The 22,137-nt window shown below is 39.5% G+C and overlaps 2 protein-coding genes and 1 long non-coding RNA gene across 4 annotated transcripts; 2 read left to right on the top strand and 1 right to left on the bottom strand.

The window, feature by feature from the left end:
• Positions 1 to 812: 812 nt before the first annotated feature.
• Positions 813 to 1,600, top strand: LOC136944954 (uncharacterized). Its single transcript, XR_010876804.1, has 5 exons — positions 813 to 877; positions 1,049 to 1,145; positions 1,259 to 1,292; positions 1,429 to 1,485; positions 1,580 to 1,600. It is a non-coding gene; the product is annotated as an uncharacterized lncRNA (long non-coding RNA).
• A 344-nt stretch (positions 1,601 to 1,944) lies between these two features.
• septin7b (septin 7b) lies at positions 1,945 to 10,260 on the bottom strand. 2 transcript variants are annotated; one of them, XM_067238921.1, is made up of 13 exons: positions 10,164 to 10,260; positions 8,537 to 8,643; positions 7,840 to 7,940; positions 7,603 to 7,737; positions 6,577 to 6,694; positions 6,145 to 6,237; positions 5,879 to 5,975; positions 5,658 to 5,709; positions 5,407 to 5,535; positions 4,662 to 4,682; positions 3,863 to 3,998; positions 3,111 to 3,253; positions 1,945 to 2,982 (listed from the first exon to the last, which is right to left on the bottom strand). In XM_067238921.1, exons 1-13 carry the CDS (start codon positions 10,171 to 10,173, stop codon positions 2,943 to 2,945), a joined length of 1,182 nt encoding a protein of 393 aa, XP_067095022.1. In that variant the 5' UTR covers positions 10,174 to 10,260; the 3' UTR covers positions 1,945 to 2,942. The 2 variants fall into 2 exon arrangements, with proteins under 2 accessions (XP_067095022.1, XP_067095023.1); XM_067238922.1 differs by lacking the exon at positions 4,662 to 4,682.
• A 2,998-nt stretch (positions 10,261 to 13,258) lies between these two features.
• Positions 13,259 to 20,990, top strand: nek10 (NIMA-related kinase 10). The gene is made up of 32 exons (XM_067237387.1): positions 13,259 to 13,332; positions 13,480 to 13,540; positions 13,619 to 13,746; positions 13,826 to 13,921; positions 14,042 to 14,126; positions 14,213 to 14,254; positions 14,338 to 14,416; positions 14,575 to 14,642; positions 14,961 to 15,040; positions 15,138 to 15,224; positions 15,398 to 15,622; positions 15,734 to 15,873; positions 15,977 to 16,038; positions 16,132 to 16,209; positions 16,301 to 16,365; positions 16,443 to 16,545; positions 16,658 to 16,786; positions 16,865 to 17,002; positions 17,117 to 17,162; positions 17,237 to 17,358; positions 17,487 to 17,589; positions 17,726 to 17,801; positions 17,924 to 18,053; positions 18,153 to 18,223; positions 18,385 to 18,577; positions 18,879 to 18,972; positions 19,411 to 19,511; positions 19,600 to 19,710; positions 19,935 to 20,040; positions 20,111 to 20,163; positions 20,664 to 20,719; positions 20,874 to 20,990. The coding sequence occupies exons 1-32, from the start codon at positions 13,259 to 13,261 to the stop codon at positions 20,893 to 20,895; spliced, it is 3,024 nt and encodes a 1,007-aa protein (XP_067093488.1). The 3' UTR covers positions 20,896 to 20,990.
• Positions 20,991 to 22,137: the final 1,147 nt, after the last annotated feature.

Genomic DNA, 22,137 nt, shown 5'->3' with positions numbered 1-22,137 from the left:
GTGTAAATAATTGATGTTCTTCTCAACACAAAATCCTTAGGCTAATATCCAACATTCAAAACGTAGGCTATAAGAACGAATGCGAACCAATACATTTCTTGTTCCACGACATCGCATTCTGAGGAAATATACCCCAGCTATGATTACCAAAGGAAATGTATTTTGTTTAGCAGGTTCAAAGTATTTCACATGGCTTTTCTTACCAATGTATAGGTTCAAAGGCATACTCTTTTTTAATGTTTTTGCAGTCTAACTGTATACTGTTCAGAAGGTAAAATCAGCAAAATATGAATGTCCTAATGAGTAGAATGTATACGCCAAGATTTACGTTTAAAACAATGCATTTTTGCATTTTGTGTGAGTACCAATAATTGACAACTGCTTCTTCTATAGTCGGTGCACACTGTTCAAAGCAAACTTCTGGCTGAACAGCGTTTAGCACAGATTAATAAAGGACACTAACAGGGCCAAGTGACTGACTCATTACCCTTATTAACCTATGCCCATAACAACTCAGAGATCAATCCCACACCCACTTCAGCTGTGCGTAAAAACGCCGCGCGCACTGTTGCCCTCTTGAGAGACTGCAATGAAGCGCCAATGGAGAGGATGCATTATTATTTTCTGGTTTCTCTGACAAAAGAGTATTGCTGCAGACCGTAGCTTTCTAACGCCAGCACTCGCAAATATTCGTTTAATTCCATCGGTGAAGTCATAAATAACTTTTTCAGACATAGCTGAACTTAAATATAGCAGAAAACCGTTACGCACGCACAAAATGAAGATACTCATGTTAATTAGTGTAGTTTTCTTTGTTTTAACGAATATATTTTCCCAAGAAGTTTATTTTGACGACAACTGGAAAGACTTGGATGAGGTATGTTGTATGATATTGTTACAACGGCTAGAATATTAAAACGTACAGAATGGGAAAATGTGTCCACACTTTTGACTGGTAGCCTGTATCTTATTTTCTTCATCAAGTAAGCTTGGCTATAATGTGCCAATGATATATTTAGCTGTGCCTATTTCTCTTTCATTCCAGAAGTTGTGGAAATTGGAGCAATTTAAGGACATTCTAAATAGAATGACCCGGAAATCTGGACCACGCCAATTCTTTGGTCTTATGGGGAAAAGAGGAACTGGTAAAAACAGATAATATAAGTTTACATGTATATAACTCGTACTGAGATTCGTTCTGTAGCACCCTAGGCCCTATTTACCCATTTTCTTTTCATTTTTTTCTTTTTCTATGCAGCAAAAACACAAATAACACGGAAAAGTAGGTGGATGTGTGTCATATATTTGATCCATGTGCATTATTACATTTTAAATACATAATTGAAAGGGTCTGAAAATCCACTGGACTATGAAATGAAAACGTTGTGCGAAGCATACATATTAAGAACTTGCCTCCTTTCCTTTCAGGGCAAAAATTTCAGTCTTTTGTTGGACTGATGGGAAAAAGGAGCTCGGACGAACAAGGTACACAGTACCATACTCCAAAGTCTTTAGAGTGACAGCCAATAAGTCAAACTTGGACATGGTGTATATGAAATGAGTTATTTTCCTCTTTCAGATTCCATTTAAAGGATAACCCCCTATAAGACTGATAGCATCAACATTATCTAGTAATTTACCGTTAAGCGTCGGACAATTTTTTAAATGTGTAATGTGCCCAAGGTAGTATCTAAAGTGCAAATGATGTCTGAATAAAATGGTTAGTGTCCAATTAATTTCAAATAAATATTCTTCGTAATCATATTGAAATGTAGGTCAATCATTTGCCACTGATCAGGAAAAATAACACCTTTAGAATTTGACAAATAATGCTGCCCTCTAGTGCACATTGAAATTCATTTTAGTATACAGTATGTGTATGTAATGGTGCGTAGGTATGCACTTGTTTGTATGGTGTCACTATCAGTCACATGATTTCATTGCTTATCATCACAGGTTTATTAAGTGACTTTGTACAAATACAAATGAAAAATAAAATTAAAAATGCAGAGAATACAGATAATACATAGCCAAAGCAATGTGGTGTTGACTTTCATTTCTCGCTAATTCTGATCTTGGGTTATGTCAACTTACAGAAATACATTTTCCAGCTCCTTGCACACACTGACTACTGAATGTATTGAAAACAGTAAATCCTCCACAGAAACAGAAGTCTCAGAATCATTTTCTAACATACAAAAACGTATTATGTAAATTGGCTCGGTATATAAAAATAAACTAACTGAAATGTAACACAAGTTATAAATGGTGGTGCAAGGCTAGTGGAAATTGCTAAACACAAAAAAGCATTACAATTTCAGGAAAAAAGCTTCAACAATTTTTGGGGGATAAAAAGCCCAAGGTGCATTAGACTTTTTCCAATTTCCAATTTATCCTGTTAACAAGGTGAGTGTTGTGACTGGAGACACTTGTTGAATGTTAGGTTACACTGCATGGGGAGGTTGTTCATTACAAGGTTTACCTGTTAACCAAGTACATTTTGTTAATGCCATGTTTTTTTGTTGCCATTTTTACTTTATCTTATCATGGAAGATACAGATAATATATATATATGCACCTCTGCTTTTCCCTGTAAACAAATAAAACCTTCACCGAAAAAAGGATTGTACAACAGTGCATTTTTTCATCAGTTGTTCATTCGAAAAAAAATGCAACCTCTGGGGAAGAGGATAAGACCCAGGGCGAGGACAGTATTCAGTTATAATTTGGGTTTGGCCTTAAACAGTTAGATTTAGTTAACGTAAACACATTTCTTGGTTGAATCCACAGGCAGCGCTCTCTGGTGGTCATTTGTGACAGTACATGCAGAACCATGGCTGAGCTGGACCAAAGCGGTTCTGTTTGGTTCAGTGCCACACATAATAGGTTTCCTGGGCTGGCAATATTGGCAAGGTACAACATGGTGGTTCTGAAGACTCTTCTTAAAAGATCTTGCCCTTCTTTTTGTTCTTTTCCAGGGTTCTGCAGGAGATAAAAAAATAAAATAAAAAACTGACTTGACTTCCTTTGCTTACATATGAGACGGTATGAGATTCGAGTGGCTACAAGGGCAAGGCAGGTGTGTGTGCGTGGGAGAGATTCCAGCATACCTGGATGCATCCATTTTCTGCTGCTCCAGGCGCTGCTGGGCCTCCCAGTTGGCCCTGTCCTCCTCTAACTGGCGGCGCTTCTCCTCCAGCTCCTTGTGCTGAGCCTCCAGGTTCTTCTTCATCTGCTCGTGACGCCGCTGCAGCTGCATGGCCAGGTCAGGTCAGGGGAGCTTGTTAGTATGTGATGATCCACACCCTTACAACTTTGATTCACACCAAATCATATACATATGCCTTCTTTAATTACACCTCAGATCAAATAGCCTGAAATCAGCTTTTTTAACACCTATACCATGGCAACAGATGACTGATTATATAAAGTCCCTTCAACAAATCCAAAATCATCAAGAGTTTGATGGCATGTTGGTCACCTAGAGAGGATTGAGCTTTAATGTCTACCTAAAAACAGGTTTGGCATTCTTATAGTCTGGCTCTTGATCTCGCTTGAAATTAGCCATATTTCTAGTGTTTCCCCAGGGAACTTTACTTTTGCTTTACAAATCTTGCAGATGTTGAAGAAGTTTTTTTTTTTCTCCACACAACTAACAATCCGAACTAGGCACCCGATAAGGACCAGGTCTAGTGCACATCCGTTCACACACATGCAAACACTCCCTCGCAGGAAAGCATCCATTCTGCACATCACACACTCACTGAAAAGTGAGGGCGTTTGACACGTTTCAGGAAGTTAGAAGTGAAACCACAGAGCGCTGCTGGTGGGACAACATGTCAGCCTGCAGAGGATCATTCACCTCAGCCTCGGAGTCTCTGAGCTTCTGGATCTTCTCCTTGACTTTCATCTCAAACACCTGCTCCATCTCCCCCTCCATCTTCTTCATCTTGGCCACGTGCTCCCTCCGCTCCTCTTCCATCTGGGCCAGGGGGCTTCTGCAGGGTCACAACATGTGCAAGAACACACAGCGAGCAAGAGAAGAAAAAAAAAAACACCAATAGTAGATCAATCATCTTAAAGTGAACCACAACACCCCCACCTCCTACAGTGCTACAGTCTGTCCAGTTATGCCACCCAGTCACCCACGGGAACTGGAACAGACATTTAAAACTGAGAAAGGTAGGACATAGGAATGACAGGAACCCACAGGGCTGTGGCAGAAATGAAACCAGAGCCAAACAAAATCATTTGGGGGTATAAGCAGTGCAGAAGAGTTAGCAATACATTCATCTGGGAGGAAGAGTTATAATGGCTTTGTGTTGTTAGCAAATGTGATTAAAAACTTAAAATAAGGTAATCTCAAAAGTGATCATTCTATAACCACCATAAAAGGTACAGTTGAATGAGAGGGAGCTGCTATTCTATGGTGGAAGGAAAACATGTAGGCCATTCAGCACAATGCAGCAACCGACTACATGTTTTTTTCTTTTTCTTCGTTTCCAATTGTGTATTTTAAGCTTGTGTAAGCTACAATCTGCAACTAGGGATGTAAAACGCAGAAAAACACCCTTAACACTGGGAGAGGGCGGAAATGACAGGAAAGGGGGAAAAGGAGGAGATCTTTCAGGAGATTCTGAAAAAAAAAAACAACCACTTACATGCCTTCAACTGTGTCATTTCTACAAAAACAGAAACACACACACTTAGCATGCAGTGATGAGACATGCACTTAAATGAAAAGCTAACTACAGAAAAAAGATATTGAATACACAGATATACTTTCACAAAATTGACTGAATAATAACCAAAGCTTTTAACAAAAAAGAAACTCCCATGAAGACAGTGTTTGTGTAAACCATATAAATGAGCAGCCTGTGTGGGTAACTTAGCTGTGTGTTAGCATTGTGAGGCAGCTTGGAAGCTGAGATCTACTTTTTTTTTTTTTTTTTTACAAATGACAAGCGCTTGTTTATGGTCTTCCAAGTGATAGTCACAAAGTGCACAGTTGAATAGGCTCCCAATTAGGGTTGCAAAATTCCAGGAATTTTCTAACTGCACGCGTTAACTTAACATGATTGGCAGCTATGACAACACAAAGTACAATTACAGTTATTTTGCTGTACTAGCATGTACTAAATCAAATACAAGAACGTAGGTTATAGTTTGATTTACCATGCTGTTTGAGGACTCTTCATCTTGCCTATTTCCAACATTTCTGAAATTCTCCATCTTAACTTCCCATGTAAGGTTTTTGGAAATTTACCGTAAACTTTCCGCCCCATTGCAACCCAAGTGCCTTTGACTAACATGCTAGTTGGATATACTTAGTATGGGTATAAGAGGGAAACAAGACAAACAACCCACTATTTGATCAATGTGTCTTGATGAAGTCAGGGGACTCACTTTGTAGACATTTGACCCTTGGCCCGATTGTTGTCCACTCCATTGTAGGTGACCGCAGCCAACTTCCTGCTGCGGTAGTTTTCATAGTGGACATTGTTGGTCACATCCTTTAGGTCCTGCATGTGGGTTCTGCGCCAAGGAAGATGGAAAGATCATAATGCTCACACCTCACAATTGTCAATTGATCCATCCCTACTTGTACAATATGATTATGTTCATTTTGGTATTTATATTGTTTACTACTTTTGTACCTGATAAGCATGTCTCGTAGTATGGTAAAATCACAATGGTCACTGTTTTCAACTGCAAAATAGGTGGAAAGAGAACAGTATTAGACTAACTATTAATTTGAGTCTCATTTGTATTGACCTATGGTATAGGATAGGCATTAACACCACAGAAAACCCTTTAGAGCCAGTACAGTTATCTATAATGTGTGTACATTCTGAGTGAAACCCTCTCTCTCACACACCTTCAGCCACTCCCCATGGATACTGTCTCCCTCTGCACTTCTTTCCATCCACCTCGATAATGGTGTTGCTCCCCACCACAGCAAGGGGCAAGCGATCCTGATGAGGGGGGAAAAACAGGTTCAGGCGTGTGTGTGTGGTAGCATTTGGCCTACAGTGTTGCATCTAAATATGATTTTTTTGAAAACTGCGTTTTGGTTTTAAACTCTCTCCGTCTACACTAGCGTTATCAAGCGCTTTCCAAAAGCTGATTGTATTGACTTCATACCTTAATCTTCTTCACCAGCCGGTTCTCTTCCTCATCATCCATTTCAGGGAACTCGTAGATCTTGATTTTGTGCTCCTGGATCTCCCTCATGATCTGAAAGTACATATAGGTGGAGAGTTAAATTGCGGAGAGTAAGAATATCCCAATGGTAGAAACATTATAATTCAATACAAAGGATACTTGCAACACCAAAATGTTTTACCTTGATACTATACCAATTATAATGCAATATTCTAAATACCACATCAAAGAAAAACAAAGAAATGAAGTGTCTTTAAGACAATACCAATTAGGGAAAATAACTTGGTTCTTTGGCCTCTTGGTTGGTAGCCAATGTATTACTGCACGGCACTTGTTGGAACTATCAATATGAATATCCCTCAGGGATATCATCCCAGTGCTACCGAGAATATATAAGGGACCATTACTGACCTGCTTCTTGAACTGTTGGCATTCTTCTGGAGTAAGAGTGTCTGCTTTGGCGATGAGGGGGATGACGTTCACCTTCTCATGCAACCGCTTCATGAACTCAATGTCTAAGGGCTTCAGCCTGCAACAAGGGAAAAACAAAACGCGGGGGGAGGGGGATTAGGGATAGCAAGAGTTGACTAAAGCCAAACAATACATTGATACTATTTCAAAGCGTAACATAAGGGTTAGGTCACTTTTAAATGAAACCTGTGTGGAAACCAAAGAACAACGTCTCTGTTCAACAAAGACAGACCACTGCATCTGGACTGTCTTTGCTCCCTGTCATGGACAGTGTCATTGTGTGCTCCAGTCAGTGGGAGTGTGAGGTCAGTCAGCTGGTGGTGTGAGGACGTTGTGTGCCCAGCATATGTTGCTCATCCTCAGCCATGAGAACAGCCCATGAGGACAGAATCCAGGATTGTACAGACACAACGTCCCCATAGGGGATAGTCACAGAAGAGAAGAAGGAGGTTACGGACGAGCAGTCTCCTCCCATGCCCTGTCCTTAATACATGCACAGCGCAGCAAACACTCTGGCGTCCATCTTGACTCATAACTCAACAGGCAATTTCAAAAGTTTCTACATAAGCTAGATTCTTACCCTCAATCCTCTTTAGAAAAAGATCCAGGTTTTTTTTCTTTTCTTTTTTTTTTCTCTTCTACGCTCTCTGCCCTTTCTCCTCTACTCGTGTCTCACTTCCTGCTCTCACTGACCAGTGCGTCACTCAGTGCTGACCACCTGACCCACACCCCACAGACTTAGAGCTAGAGACCTGCATTTAGTTCGACAAAAATGTACAGAACGTTACGAAAACTATCACACACATTACTTTTTTACAATATTTGGGGCTACAATCCAAAGATTCGAGGGAACCACCCCCGACAAGAATTGCCTGGTGACGCCACTGTGTGATTTCCATGACATTTCATTGACATTTCTACAGGTTTTGAAATAATATCTCAATTTTCTCTCCCATCCCGACCTACCCATGTCCTGAGGGGGCGATGAAGTAGAGACAGCATTGCACTCTGCTGTCGGGCATCTGCCGTCTGTTCACACGTGACTCTGAGTTCAGGTAGTCCTCAAACTTGCTGTCTATGTGGTCAATGACTGGTTGCCAGCTGCACGGTAGAGACGGGTACAAATGAAGTGAGGAGACCCGGCACACTACAACAAAATGGCCACCACTCTCAGAGAGAGTAGACATTGCAGAGGATACTTACCAATTACTGTTGTCCACAGCATCTCCAAATCCTGGGGTATCCACTATCGTGAGTAGGAGTTGAACTCCACCTTCCTTTACTAACACCTTAGACTGCTCCACCTAAGAAATAAAGACGTGAGTAGGAGTTATTATTCTGACACAGTGGACAAAAGGCACAGACACCTTATTGTATTACAAAGAAAAGTGACAGAAAACTAAAACGATGAGAAGACGTGTGGTTGTCATGGCATGTCCCAGACACATCGCACCATGCCTGGGATAAGAGGAGAGAAACAGTAACTCGACTGAACCGTCTCACAAGCTGCCCTCCAGTAAGTGATGTGTATACACAGCACCTGTAGTGCAGACTGTGTGCACTATCGTTTAGTGTGGCCTGTGACGCTCACCCTAGTAGTTGCAAGTAGCAACCTGCAATGAGATACTGTGCCATTAGCTAACTATGCTGGAAAACGAGAAAAACTATGAAGCATTTTGGATGGATAGCGGTATGCGTGTGTAGCCAGACATAACACAGCATACTTCAAGGCCACCTTATGCAGGCGTAACTGTTCCGAGATATGGAAAAGTATTTTTAATTGAGCTGATTCTCAACAACTGCTAACAAAACGGCTTGGTCATCAATGAAAATTTAAGACTACTCTTGGAAGAGAGACATGTTGCATGTCCTGTGAGTAATAGGATGAGACAAACATTACCTGCACAGTCTTTTTGATTCGATGTGAAGGCCCAGGGTACTCTGCTGAATACAGGTCTGTTAGGAACAGAGAGTTGATCAATGTGGACTTTCCCAGTCCTGATTCACCTAAAAGTAAAAAAGGATAAAGAGGTTAGGTTTGGATTTGTTATTTGTTCATGCAAAAGGGGATTTAAAACCCCACCCACAGTATCAACACATTAGTGTTTTCAGGGATAATTAGAAGAATTTAAATTGTTTTATATACCGTGCCTTCATTGTAAGAAACATCTAAAGGGCTGATGTCGTTTTCATTTTATTTTACTCAGATGTTGCAAGTGTGCTTCTATGTTATGTAGGCTTAATAGGGACGTTAACCCTACTTACTGCAGGCCAATCAATACACTTGAATGACTTGTCTTGCATTTTGTTGTAGACCATCAAACTTTACTGTCGAGACACCCAAATAAAAGCAAACCAACAAACTATCAAAGCTCATTTCATTATAAGGAGGCAAAACTGACATTTATCTAAGAGAATCCACCTGTCTGAGTAACAGTATAAAGATAAGGACGACAGAGAAAGGCCTTGTTATCTTGCTAGCTACACAGTGTAGTCCAGGTTCTGCAGCTCCAGCCAGCAAGTGTGGTTTCTACACTCCTAGTGAATAGAATCATTTGGGCAGTGGAATTGACCACTGCCAATTACCACTTTGGCTCAGCCTCAAAGCTCAATGTAAAACAGGATGCCATTTTGACTTTCCCTGAGTTGGACACTAGTACGTGAGGTAAAAATGAGAAACGTTGATGTCCACTGGTACACTGTCATTTTGGTGCTATGTGCAGTGAGTACATGGTCAAGTCTTTGCTGCAAAACTGTGCGCCAACTGCTGAATAATGTGTTTGGCGAAGCATGGTGAGATGTGGGCGTCACTGGTGATGATGTCAGTCCTCTCTCACACACTACCATGGTGATGCAACTCTGCGGGAACATGGTGGCTCACAGCTTAACAGAACACAGTAGAGAACTGGTTTGCAAGTGCAAAAACACCCCGTTATGCTACACTCTAAGCATTTTCCGACTCAAATTTTCTACAAGATGGCAACCACAGGATTTAGACCCTTAGCAGACAAACTTAGAAACCATTCATGATACACTGCCTACATATGTTTATGCTACAAAAGCCAGTCCCTGGTCAGGGAAACCCTTTTTGTACATAGTGGAAGGGTTTGGTGACACATGTTTCTAAATTGCATCAATATACAGTAAATCCATGCGCTGAAAGTTTTTTGTTTGTTTTCAGAAAATGCAGGATGGGCTATTCTTAGCTGTGACAGTTGAACTCTGTAGGTCTGACAACAGGAAATGGTTTTGACCCTGAGAAATATTTTCACAGTGGCTCATGAGAATAAGCAGAGTCTGAGCTACCACATAAGCATGTAAAAATCCAAAGTACGGAATTAATCCAAAGTAAAAAAAAAAGAGCTTGAATGTCCAGAATTAAGTAAAAAAACTGAGGTGATCTCTCCTACCTTAAGTGATTACAATCCCACATAATCATCATGTATCATGAACTCCCTTCAGCTGCACCCTCCCCCTAAACACTTTGTACATCAGAAAATTTAAGCATGACCTCAATATTTACTTACCCACGACCATGAGGGTGAACTCGAAGCCCCTCTTGACAGACTTCCTGTAGACTTGGTTGGGCAGGCTAGCAAAGCCCACATATCCCTCCAGATTCTTTTGCTGCTGAGAAGTAGATTTAAAGCACATACAAATCCAATCATCATCTAGGATTGCTTCTATTTTAGGGCATTATTTTCACCAAACAAAAATATGATGACCATAACAAATACTTACAGCTATTTTGAGGGGAAAACAAAAAATCATCATTCCAGAGTGAAAGAAAGAGCACCAGGAACAGATGGAAAAGTGTGAGGAGAAAACACAATAAGAATGTCATCCTTTAGATTCACAAACACAGCAGAAACAATCTGTTTCACAAACCATAAAGCCTGGGGGAAAATGTAATATCCTTGAGATAGCATTTTCACTAGTTGTTCTATGGATATAACGTTGTTGGAAGAGTCTTTGAGTGACAGATCATTCAAATCAGTGATATAGCATTTTTTGTTGAATCAGATTTTTTGGTGACTGTGCCAAATGGAGAATATCCGCTGCTTCAGATATGACACGTTTCGATTGCAGATCCAACAACGGAAGTGGTGAAAGGTGTAAATTTGTTCAGGCAAACCGTTAGCACTAATTTTACTACAATGTTCATTATTCTCATGCAGCCAAGAATATGTCATTGGGCACGTTTACAAGCAGTATTAACATCGAACTTGAACTTCTAAATACCTACAATAATATATATAATATAGCTCTATAAATATAATAACCAAATAAAAACTATAATATGTTACAGTATATAATACTTCCTTTACTTATTGGTATATTGCCAAATGAACTCGCAGATAATTAGTTGTCGAGGCTACATACCATAATACCATTCATAAATGGCTAATTCATAATTAATAAACAGCCATCTAACTAAGTTATAGGTCTTTCAACGTAAATATACCTAAGATAGCTGGACATTGTAGTACAGTAGGTCTCAATGACCTGACATAAGTGCTCTTAGACTTCTGATAGGCTTCAAAGCGTTAATAGAAGCTAGGTGGCAGATGTATTGGCTAAATAGTGCGCATGTAGCAGTAGATAGCAAGACTAGCTAACGTTAACTAGCGTCGATAAATATTCAAATGAAATCCCTGCTTTTTTCTCAATGGAACGTTCAGATTCCTATGCATTCCTATAGGGTTTTCAACAACATGATTTTTTAAAATCTATTTTTGAGTATTGACTAAAGAGAGTGCTACCTTATTTTGAAGAACGTAAACTTTCGTTTAAGATGTAGAGCTATCCTTGTTATGCCGACCTTCTTTGAAAGGTAGCAAACGCAGCAAAAACTAGAAACAGTACTTTCATAAAAGTTCTCAATGTGTATTGCATCCAACATTTTATAGAATTAAGGGGTCTACATGCTAACTGACATATTTGTTTTTAATTTCTCGCAAGTAGTCGCTAGTTATTGAGCAAAGAAAAGGAGGTGGACCTGAAAATTCCGCTGCCACGACTAGTCAGGCGGCGTTTTTCTTAGCCACATTCACTCAGGCTAACTTAGGGTTTCTGAACGTTCGATCCACAAAGTCTATAATTATTTGTCAGCTGTTTAGCCATGGCCAAAGATGTTGCGTTCTATTGTCTACCCTACTACTGTAGCTAGATGGTACAGAGTAACTACTTTACAAGCAAGATCCACCCATACTAGCAATCTGAACAAATCATCGACAGGAAACTACCCACTCACTCCCTTCAGTAGCTAGTATGTAACTAGCGAGCTAGCCTAGCTAGTCTAACTTGTTAGATAGAACGTTACCCCTGCTTTACATGGTAGCCTAGTCTAGTAACATTAGCTAGTCCTGCTGTAGCTTATAAATCGTTTTGCTAGCTAGCTAGCCAGCTACAGTAGCGTCCTAACTGGGGGCGGACGACTGGGCGTTGGTTACTCACACAACTAGCCAGCAAACCTAGACTATGTAGAAAGCACGGAAAATCACTTATTTCAAGAACAAATTTACCTAGTGCAAAAACCACGAATATTAGTGCAACTAAGAACACGATTTCCTCAATGTTTGGCGATCTAAAATGTACGCTCACCCATTAGCTATGTTGATGTTCCCGGCCGCTTCAGAAACCGATCATTCACAACCCGACATTCCCCTTACAAACTGAACATAGCAACGTCTTCCGTTTACGTACAACAAGTTGGCTCTATTGGAGCATACGTCAAATGAATGCGTATAACCATCAAGAATAGGAAAATGACCTCGCGTGCGCACTGTAATGTTCCCGCGATAGCATCTTTTCCACGCTAAATATCTTGCTTTTCCTGCATAAAAAAATATATAAATGTAATTATATAAATATACATATATATATACATATATATGTATATATAAAAATATAATATATAAAAGTTCACACTGCTAATTTATTGTCTAGTTTCACTTGTCTTTGAGTCATGATCATCCTGAGATATGATAATCCACCCAAATGAATGTGATGGAGTTTTTTATAATTAAAAAAAGTATACATTTATATATAAGGTTGCTGTCAGAACAACAAGTTACATAACATGCCAGTGTCATTATAATTTAATGACGGCAGGTGAGGTGATGAGCGTCGTCTGTGTCCATAGTAACTAGGCTACACACTAACATTACATTTTCTGATTGGTTAAAATATGATTGATTTCAAGTATAACCTTTTCTTATTTGACCATACCTTTGCCTGAAATGTATAGCTGATAAACCAACAATAAACAAAAACCTTGATGAAAAGTATTTTAAAATATTCATGATAACTAGCGTGGTACAATTTTACTATGGTAAAGAAGGCTGAACGGGATTAACGGCTCAATATTGTTTATTATGCTTAGGCTACCTACATTACAAGCCGCAATAAAGACATCAACAGTACTTCTGGACAGAAGTTGTGACTTCAGTTAGCATAGCAATACAGGTTAGTTGAAGTTTACCATACGGTATATTCTGTGCTGCCGGTATCTGAAGATTAATGTCACATTTGTTTGTATGATCGCATGTTATCTTCTGCTGTAAAGAATTTAGTTAAATACTCAGGTATTGGCCCATGGAAGCCTATTGCAGTTTTTAAAATGCCCAACCTGGTTAAAAACGTAAAGCCATCAGAAAAAATACTCCAAAAATCAAAAGGAATTGACTGCAACAAGTAAGTTTTTTGTAATTGAAATGTTAAACATGTTGTATTTGCAACATGCTCGTATTTGCAACATTTTGATCATATCATAATCAGAAAATACCTGAAGCAAAAAGTAGTGTGCGTAAAGACTGACCGGATCCCCAAAATATTTTTCAGCGAATCACGTGATCTTAAAAGGCTTCTGTCCCTACTTGCAACCACTGCTCCAAGAGAAGAGGTATAACAGTTGAAACCATTATAATCTGGGCAGGTGTGTGCATCATCTTACAGCAGAATGTGTCTTCTTGATATTTAGGTGGCAGCACTGAACCAAAGTAAAGTCAGACAAAGAGGAGGGAAATTCCAGACTTCTCTTCTGCAAAATAATGTAACCAGAAATAGGAGTGAGCTTCACACTGAAGCCTTGGCACTGGAAAAATTCAGGTTTGTGTCACCTGATGTAAGGTAAAAGATTATTGAAGATATGACTTCCTCTTGACCCTCCCTTGTTTCCCTTTAAAAGTGCAACTTATAGAAACCAAAGGGGTTTCAGCAGCCATCCCCTGCAAAAACACTTTTTGGAGATTCTCACCACTTTGGTCAAAAATAGACTCTGCAGGTAATTATAATGTAACACTGTTTTAATATTTATATTGTAAAGTTGTTATCTGTTAATGTGTCTGTCGTTAAAGACCTAAAAAGAAAAATGTATATTCATATTTGTTTAATCACTTTGTAGTGAATGGATGAACCATGCATCACCAAAGTCTGTCCATAGAGTGCTGATCTGTTTAAGGTTATTGATTAGGGAGCCACTTTATCAGGTAAATCCTCAAATTTGCTGATTAATTTAATAATGGCAACACTTGAAAACTGTTAATACGATAATGGTTATTGCCTTTGTTTCCAGACATTTTTTCATCAGCTCCAAGGTGTCACATTTCTTGCCATGGTAAGTACTTTCTGACACATTAGTTTCACTAAATGATACTAATAGAATTACTACTAATACAATTTTTCTCCGACACGCTGCAGTACATGGAGTCAGAATCCAGTGTTTATCTTCAAAGTGGGGAACAGCCGTTTGCTATGGAGAAACTGGTGACCATGACCTGTGAGTCACATGTACTCATTCACAAACACACACTTATGCATCTGCTCACACAGACACAAACAAATAAACGCACAGACAGATACACAGACACACACAAAGGATTATGATATACCACAGTATGCCCTCCCTTAATGACTGTCAAATGTTTTTCTTCATAGGTATGTTTCAGAAACTATCTGCTGTGGAGGATCAAAGGGGGTGGGTTATAGAGAGTGGAGCTCATAAGGTACTGTACATAATTTAAGGACTAGGACTAGTTGTATCATATTAGTATGTCAAATTAGTATGTGTGTAACTGGTACCTGATCCTCACCTCCCTTTTCCTGTCATATGTTTCTAAAGTCATTTAGGTTGTATATCTTTCCTCTATATGTCAGGCACCCTTGTAAAGGAGACACTGGTATCAGTGGGACTTCTGACTTAGCCTGAATAATTACTTTTAATATGTCTTACTCTAGCCAATATTTCTAGCATATTCTGCAGTATTGTATTGTTTGTATATACAAACCAGTGTACAGTATTACTGGCTTTTGTTTACATTCAGACCCTGGTAAAACTTCTATCAACTAGAGAGAGTAATGTGTTACTGGGTGCACTCCTAACTCTCACTACGTTGGCCGAGAGGTAACCTTCCCTTGAAACCCTTTTGGAAAATCCTATAAATTGAAAGATGTTTTGGTTAGTTAATGTCTGACCACATACCGGCATTTCTTTGTTCCAGTTCAAAATGTAAGGAGAAGATAGGAGAACTGCCAGTAGTGGAAAACCTTATTGTGATACTTCAAGAATATGACTTACTTTCAAAGCGGTATGTGTGCCTCTCATAATAACATTCAACATTACGTACAGAACAGTACTATGAAATTAAATATGTTTTTCCCTCACAACCAACACTACTGCTAGAATACAGTATTATGAACAGCTGTAGATACCCTCTGTTCCCTGCTGTGTGTGTGTGTGTGGGGGCATTCCTTCCTGCAGAATAAGTGCTGAGCTGCTAAGACTCCTCTCCCCTGTGGGGCGGGTGCGAGACCAAGTACGGGAGTGTGAGGGCCTTCCCGTTCTGCTCAGCCTACTCCACGGGGAGCACTTGAAGCTGCTGTGGAGCGTGGTGTGGGTCCTGGTCCAGCTGTGTGAAGAACCAGAGACCCGTGCTGAGATACGTACCTGGGGAGGGGTGCAACAGATTCTCCACATTTTGAACAGGTGGGAAAACCTTGTGTTGGAACACAATTCAGCCCAACGGCAGCTTGTGTCGATGCGTACGTGTTGTCTATGTATGCAGTGGTCACGTGTGTTGGGTCTTGTCATTCCCAGTGAGCGCATGTATGTGTCTGACCGCTCTACCATTGAGGCACTATCCAGCGCCAATGCAGCGGGCCGCATTCAAAGACAGCACATAAGTGAAGAACTTAGCCCCCAAGAGGAGATGGACAACACCATAGCCCTGCAGTCAGGTAAGGATTGAACTGCTACAGTGTAGCTTTAGCTTATAATAGTTGATTATGAATAGTTTTTTCTGTCTATTTACTCCTTTACTTGAAACTATTACTTTCCTAGCATGTTGTGCAGCTCTAACTGAGCTCGTTTTGGATGACACAACTGCACATCATATTGTCCAGGTAGGAGAGCTTCTCCACAGACAGATTCCTTACAGCCTGATGCAAGTGAAGCTTACGTTACTATGAACAATTTTGAAATGCACTTCTTTACAGGAAAATGGGATCTATTCAATAGCTAAATTGATTTTACCAAAACACTCTCAATGTGGACCTCAACCTAACACCTTACAGGTACCCCATATTATATTCCTACGATAGAGTAACTTTTAAGGCAAAATATTGTGTTTGTCGTTGAATTACAATATGTTTTTGGTGTTGACAGTGCTACGCATTCCGGACTCTTCGTTTCCTCTTCAGCATGGAACAAAACCGTCATCTTTTTAAAAGGTTGCTGTACAAAAATCAATTTGTTTACTTTGTTCATTGCTTTTTATTTGGTCTAAGAGTGTAGTTTTCCTTTACAGACTCTTTCCTACAGAACTTTTTGAGATGTTTATTGATGTTGGACATTATGTGCGAGATATCACACCCTATGAGGCGCTGCAAGCCAAAGTCTCTTTCTTCACTGTAAGAAATCAGTATTGCCTCTTACAATAAGAATTGATTGTCTAATTTGATCGATTATCATAGTGTTGTAGGAGTTAGCATGCTATTTAAAAAAACATTGTCTGGTGTTCAGGACGAGGAATTGGAGAGCCTGAGAGAAAACATAGAGGCTGTGGACCAGAACCGGCCTCCTCTGAGAGTAATTAATGGCTACGCCATACTGGACCACCTTGGCACTGGGGCATTTGGCAGTGTCTTCAAGGTACTATCTTAAAAAATAAATCAATTATTATTACTTGTTGTTTAATGACGTGGACTCTCTCTTCTGTGTTGTTGAAAGGTACGGAAGCAGAGTGGACAGAACCTGTTGGCTCTGAAGGAAGTGAACCTCCACAACCCCGTGTTCGGCAAAGACAAGAGGGCCAGGGACAGCAATGTGGAGAAAATTGTGTCGGAACTCACGATAATTAAGGAACAGGTCTGTCATGTTTTTCACGGGTGATTTCATAACATGGAGATGTATAATTTTAAATGCATAATATTCTTCATTGTCACTGGATAATTCTTTTTTAAATGTCTCTTTTCCCCTAAGATGACTCATCCAAATATTGTGAAATATTACAAGACATTCTTGGAAGGTAAGCAGTATCCAAACAGTTTTGATGTAAAATGTATATATCAGTCTTTCAATTTGCTCTGCTTTGTTCTATAGGTGACCGACTGTATATTATCATGGAGTTGATTGAAGGTGTGCCTCTGGCCATCCATTTCAACTCACTGAAAGAAAAACAGCAACAAATTATGGAAGAAAGAGTTTGGAACATATTCATCCAGGTAAGAAAGTATACACAGTAGACACATTGAACAAAAAGAAAAATGGGCTTTTCACTCACGTCTCTATCAGACATGGAAAGTCTACATATTGCCTGATCCTTTTCATGTTGATTGTCTCAATTTGGCAGATGTGTTTGGCATTAAGGTACCTGCACAAGGAGAAGAGGATCGTCCACCGAGATCTCACTCCTAATAATGTCATGCTGGGAGAGAAGGACAAAGTCACCATTAGTTAGTATTTCAGATTGTTAGTTGTATATATATACTATTTATTTTATGATATATTTATTCAACCATTTATTGTATTATAATTTAAATTGTCAATAGAATTGGTTTGGGAAATAACCTGTGCCACACCTCTATCTAGCTGACTTTGGACTTGCAAAACAGAAACAGGAAAACAGCAAACTAACATCTGTTGTTGGAACCATCCTTTACTCCTGGTATGTTCTCATTAAGATAGTAATAAAATTCAAACAAATACTTTTTGTGATGTAATATGTATTCAATATTCATATTGTGTCAATATAACTACTCCATAAACAATGTAAATCTGTTCCTTCAGCCCAGAGATAGTGAAGAGTGAGCCGTATGGAGAGAAGGCAGATGTCTGGGCCTTGGGGTGTATCCTCTACCAGATGGCCACCCTGAACCCTCCCTTTTACAGCAGCAACATGCTCTCCCTTGCCACCAAGGTGACATACAGGCACACATGCGTCACACACTGACACACAAGCTCATACTTTTTCCTCTACACACATAAAACACACAAACACTGTGATGTGTTTTGAAAGATAGTGGAAGCTGACTACGAACCCGTGGTAGAAGAGGCCTTCTCAGAACGAGTCCCAGACATGATTAAATGGTGAGATCAAGGAGTAGTTCAATAAACATTATTATCGTTATGTAAATCGGATCAAATCCAAACATTGCGACTCAGAATCCAAGACACCAATGTAGGTAGTTGAAATTATGTGGAGGAATTGGTTCTGGGGTTCTGAATATTACTGGGTGTTCCTTTCCCAGGTGCCTGACTCCTCAGGCTGATCTGCGTCCTGACATAGTCGCAGTCAGTTCCAAGATCTCTGACATCCTGATGAAGTTTATGGATGGCGTCTACATTAGCCAGCATACACTAGAGAAGAGAGCAGACCGAGACAGGAGGAGAGCACAGAAGTACTTCCTTGAAAGCCATCGAGGCAGTATGAGCATGTCTCAGGTGAGCTTTAACAACAACATTCCCATAGATACCTTTAAGGACAGTGGAAGGAAGTCAGTGCCTCTTTTTTTGCAGATTGTTCAATTTAATCACTGCGAGAGGACAATTCAGGAGTCCAAGACAACACAATCTATTTTAACCTGCAGGTCAAATAATAACCAACACAACCTCACACGAGGTGCGTCTCTCTGTTACTGTTCTAAATAAAAACTGGAATGAAGTAAAGAAGTAACATTTTAGATGACTTATAATGATGAAGTTTCAGTACCAGAGGAATCTCTTGCAGCCATTTTGTTCACAGAATCTGTGCTTTCTGATAGGTGCTGACACAGATGATGATGTTGAGTCATCAGATACCAGAACCATCTCCACAGCATCTTCAACTAAAGACACTGGTGTGTATATATTAATAACACTTTCCTTTCCACTTACTAAAATGATAATCTTCTAAAACATTGTGTGTTTGTCATTATTCAAAGGGCCAGAAAGGCGCAGTGTCAGTGCCTCAGTTACACATGACCAACATCTAGCAGAGTGAGTCTCTACACAAGTATTACACATACAAACACACATGCTCCTGCATGTGAAGTGTATGTCACCAATGCTTTTGCCATAATAACATATTTTTATTTATTTTCTCAGGGGGGACTGTGCTATACCCAAGCCCAAACCTAGGCCAAGTAAAGTTTGAACACTGTCTATCTATCTATGACAACTTCAGTTCCCTAATGTTAAGAACTCACCTAGACCGAGTAAAGTTAGTACATACATTGATAATAATTAAGTTTACAGTAACAAATGTGTTACATCGTATATACGTGTATTTTTTGTAGTGTCAGAAGGAATCTGCGTTTCCCATAAGAAGGTTCGTCAGATTGATGATCCTATCCAGAGGCTCCTGGTCCAGCTGCATAAGATCATATACATCACCCAGGTAACTCAGTAGTAATGAGCACAGAGCTGCATTTGACAAAAGTCATGTTTTTTTCCCGTCTGGGTTTTCAACTTGTCTGAATTCTCAGCTTCCTCCAGCTTTAAATCATAATGCCAAACGACGGGCGATTGAGAGATTCAAAAAGTCCCTTTTCCAGTATGGTAGCAGTCCCTACAATCTGAAGGTTGAACTCAATAAGGTTAGTGTATAATGTGACTGTCTTTGATCACTTTCACATTGGAAATCAGGCGTTACCCCGTCTATTTGTAAAAGGTTGTGAAGATTGATGGGAAAGAATCTTATGAATTAGGTCACTTATGATGAAATAGACGATGCCCTACTCTATTTCATGATGACTAACCTCACAACCAAGGAATACAGGAAGAACTTCCCATTTCAAATCCTCCTGTTCTTTGTCTTCAGCTCCTCCAGTGTTCTCCAGAGCTGATAGAGTCAGGCTCAGCCGGTTCAGAATGGTGGTCCCTGGTCCAGTCTTTTGGGAGAGACTCTGTATCTGCAAACAGCCCAGGTATGTTTCTCTTTAGGGTAGAAATACAGGTATAATTTAGCTAAACTTGCTAATGTTTCACTTTCTATAGATGAGCTGGGTGATGGAAATCTCAAGGATGGAATCACCTATGACCAGATGAAGGTGAGCATTTTTCAATTGAGATTGCATGAGGACATTATATTAGAGTGCCCTTTTTGCACTGTCTTCCATGATCAAGTAGAGTTCCTCAAGACCACATACTGAGGGTCTAGCTCTTGTCTCCCACTCAAATAGGCAACATTTACATACATTAAGGTTAACAATTAGGTTATCCTATAGTAGAAACATTGTAGGTGCATATCATTTGCTACATAATTAAATAATATTAAGTGTTACCATTATAAGTTATCACAAAGGTGTAAAGTGACCCAAGTGAGCCTGAAATAAGGTCTGCTTTGTATGATCAAACTATTCACAATAAGCCACTAATCACTTAGCTACAGTTGAACCCACTTACCTACCTTTGTGATAGTTCCAGGCTGTTAAAGTGGAGGCGGACAGGCAGAGAATCTGGTGATTTTAATTGTGTAACAAAGCATGTATCAATGTATATCAAGCACTTAGGTTAACACATACATGATTACATACTGTCTGTATTGCAGGCCATCATAGAGGAGGTTCTGGAGGAGAATGAATACTATAACACCACAGCTAGCAGGTAACTAGGACCATATCAGGAACAAAAAGCATGAACCATGTACAATACATTCTGAAAATTTCCTACCATAAATTGAACTAGCCCTATGGACTATGTGGTATATTTGTTTAGTATATTTTGGATTATGCTTGGTTCCTGATACCTTCTATTTTAGACTACAGGACAAGCCAGGATGAAGCTGGAGTGAACAAGAGCTATTCTGCAGCCGCAACCAAGTGACCTTCATGGTCCTATATCTGGATGTTTGCTCCAACTAATATGGATCCAGCAAATTATTATTCAGCTATGATCAGAATAGTTGATGTATACTGTATACATACTATTGTAAAATGTTATGTAAAAAAGTCACACACACACGTGTAGGCAGACACACACAGGAATATGTATACATATAAGAACAAGCTCACATACACACACACACACACACACATCGCTATCTACTGTATGGGACATCATTACATTAAATACTATACCGTGAGCTATGCTTCCTTACATTTGTAGATATTTGTAATTTATGATTTTCACTGATGTAAGCACTTTCATGACATTCTCAGGATCTAACGTTTGTGTCTTTACTGTTTTATTGCGGAAATTGCACATCACATAGCATGTTTATTGCCTCTATATGGTTGTAATGTAATTGCACTTTACCACAGTCTGTATTGTATCAAATTGGCATATTTATGTATTTAAAGTACACAGTACAAGGGAAGCTTTGAAGCACTCAATAGAGAACAAGGAATTGACAGCTACCTGAACTTCATGTGTGAAATAAATATATTGGCATGTGGACTCTTGTGAAGACTGAGCTTCTCTTCGTACAGCAGCAGGTTGAAGTGTAATATCCCAACATGAACAAAGGGGGGAGACCGAGCCCTGCGAATGAGAACTACGTCCAAGCAAATTTTAGAAGTCAATACCCATTTTCCAGGGAAAGAATAGGGATGTATTTTGACAAAATAAGCTTGTGGAAATTAAAATGCAGATATGAAATATTTTCAAGAATGTAATTCGTAGATGATCATGTTTAATATCACATAAATTTGACAAAAATGCAACAATAATTATTGAGATAAGCATGGCCATACAATGGCCTGTAAAGAATACGCTGACATAAACTGTATTTGCGCATATATAACAGCCAATCATGCAAGGAAAAAAAAGCAGATGTAAACACTTTTACTTAAAAGTAGGCACCTATCAAAAGCTTATAAACTACATCAGTTACAAATCCAATAGCCACCCCTCCTTTCAAAGAACTACATCCCATGTCATTCTGTTTCAAGATGGAATGTGAATCCATTCACACAACCACATTATTAAGACTTCATGAGAGGCTATGGCTCAGTAGTTATAGCACTTGACTGCAGATCAGTGCAGGCAGATGTATATCCCTCCTGTACTGTATGTACTGTAGC

Source organism: Osmerus mordax, chromosome 6 (genome assembly GCF_038355195.1).
Source record: "Osmerus mordax isolate fOsmMor3 chromosome 6, fOsmMor3.pri, whole genome shotgun sequence".
Taxonomy (NCBI): domain Eukaryota; kingdom Metazoa; phylum Chordata; class Actinopteri; order Osmeriformes; family Osmeridae; genus Osmerus; species Osmerus mordax.
Note: the sequence above shows the minus strand (reverse complement) of the source record. Positions and strands in the feature narration are given on the sequence as shown.

Excerpts from the sequence above, each read along its gene's own strand:
- septin7b (XM_067238921.1), bottom strand. Across the intron at positions 7,941-8,536 it reads GAATCAAAAAGACTGTGCAG|GTGGAGCAGTCTAAGGTGTT; the intron begins GTAATGTTTGTC and ends TTTATTTCTTAG. Across the intron at positions 5,976-6,144 it reads GGCTGGTGAAGAAGATTAAG|GATCGCTTGCCCCTTGCTGT; the intron begins GTATGAAGTCAA and ends CCCCCTCATCAG.
- nek10 (XM_067237387.1), top strand. The coding sequence starts at position 13,259 with ATGCCCAACCTGGTTAAAAACGTAAAGCCATCAGAAAAAATACTCCAA. Across the intron at positions 16,210-16,300 it reads CTCAACCTAACACCTTACAG|TGCTACGCATTCCGGACTCT; the intron begins GTACCCCATATT and ends TGGTGTTGACAG. Across the intron at positions 16,546-16,657 it reads CCAAAGTCTCTTTCTTCACT|GACGAGGAATTGGAGAGCCT; the intron begins GTAAGAAATCAG and ends TCTGGTGTTCAG.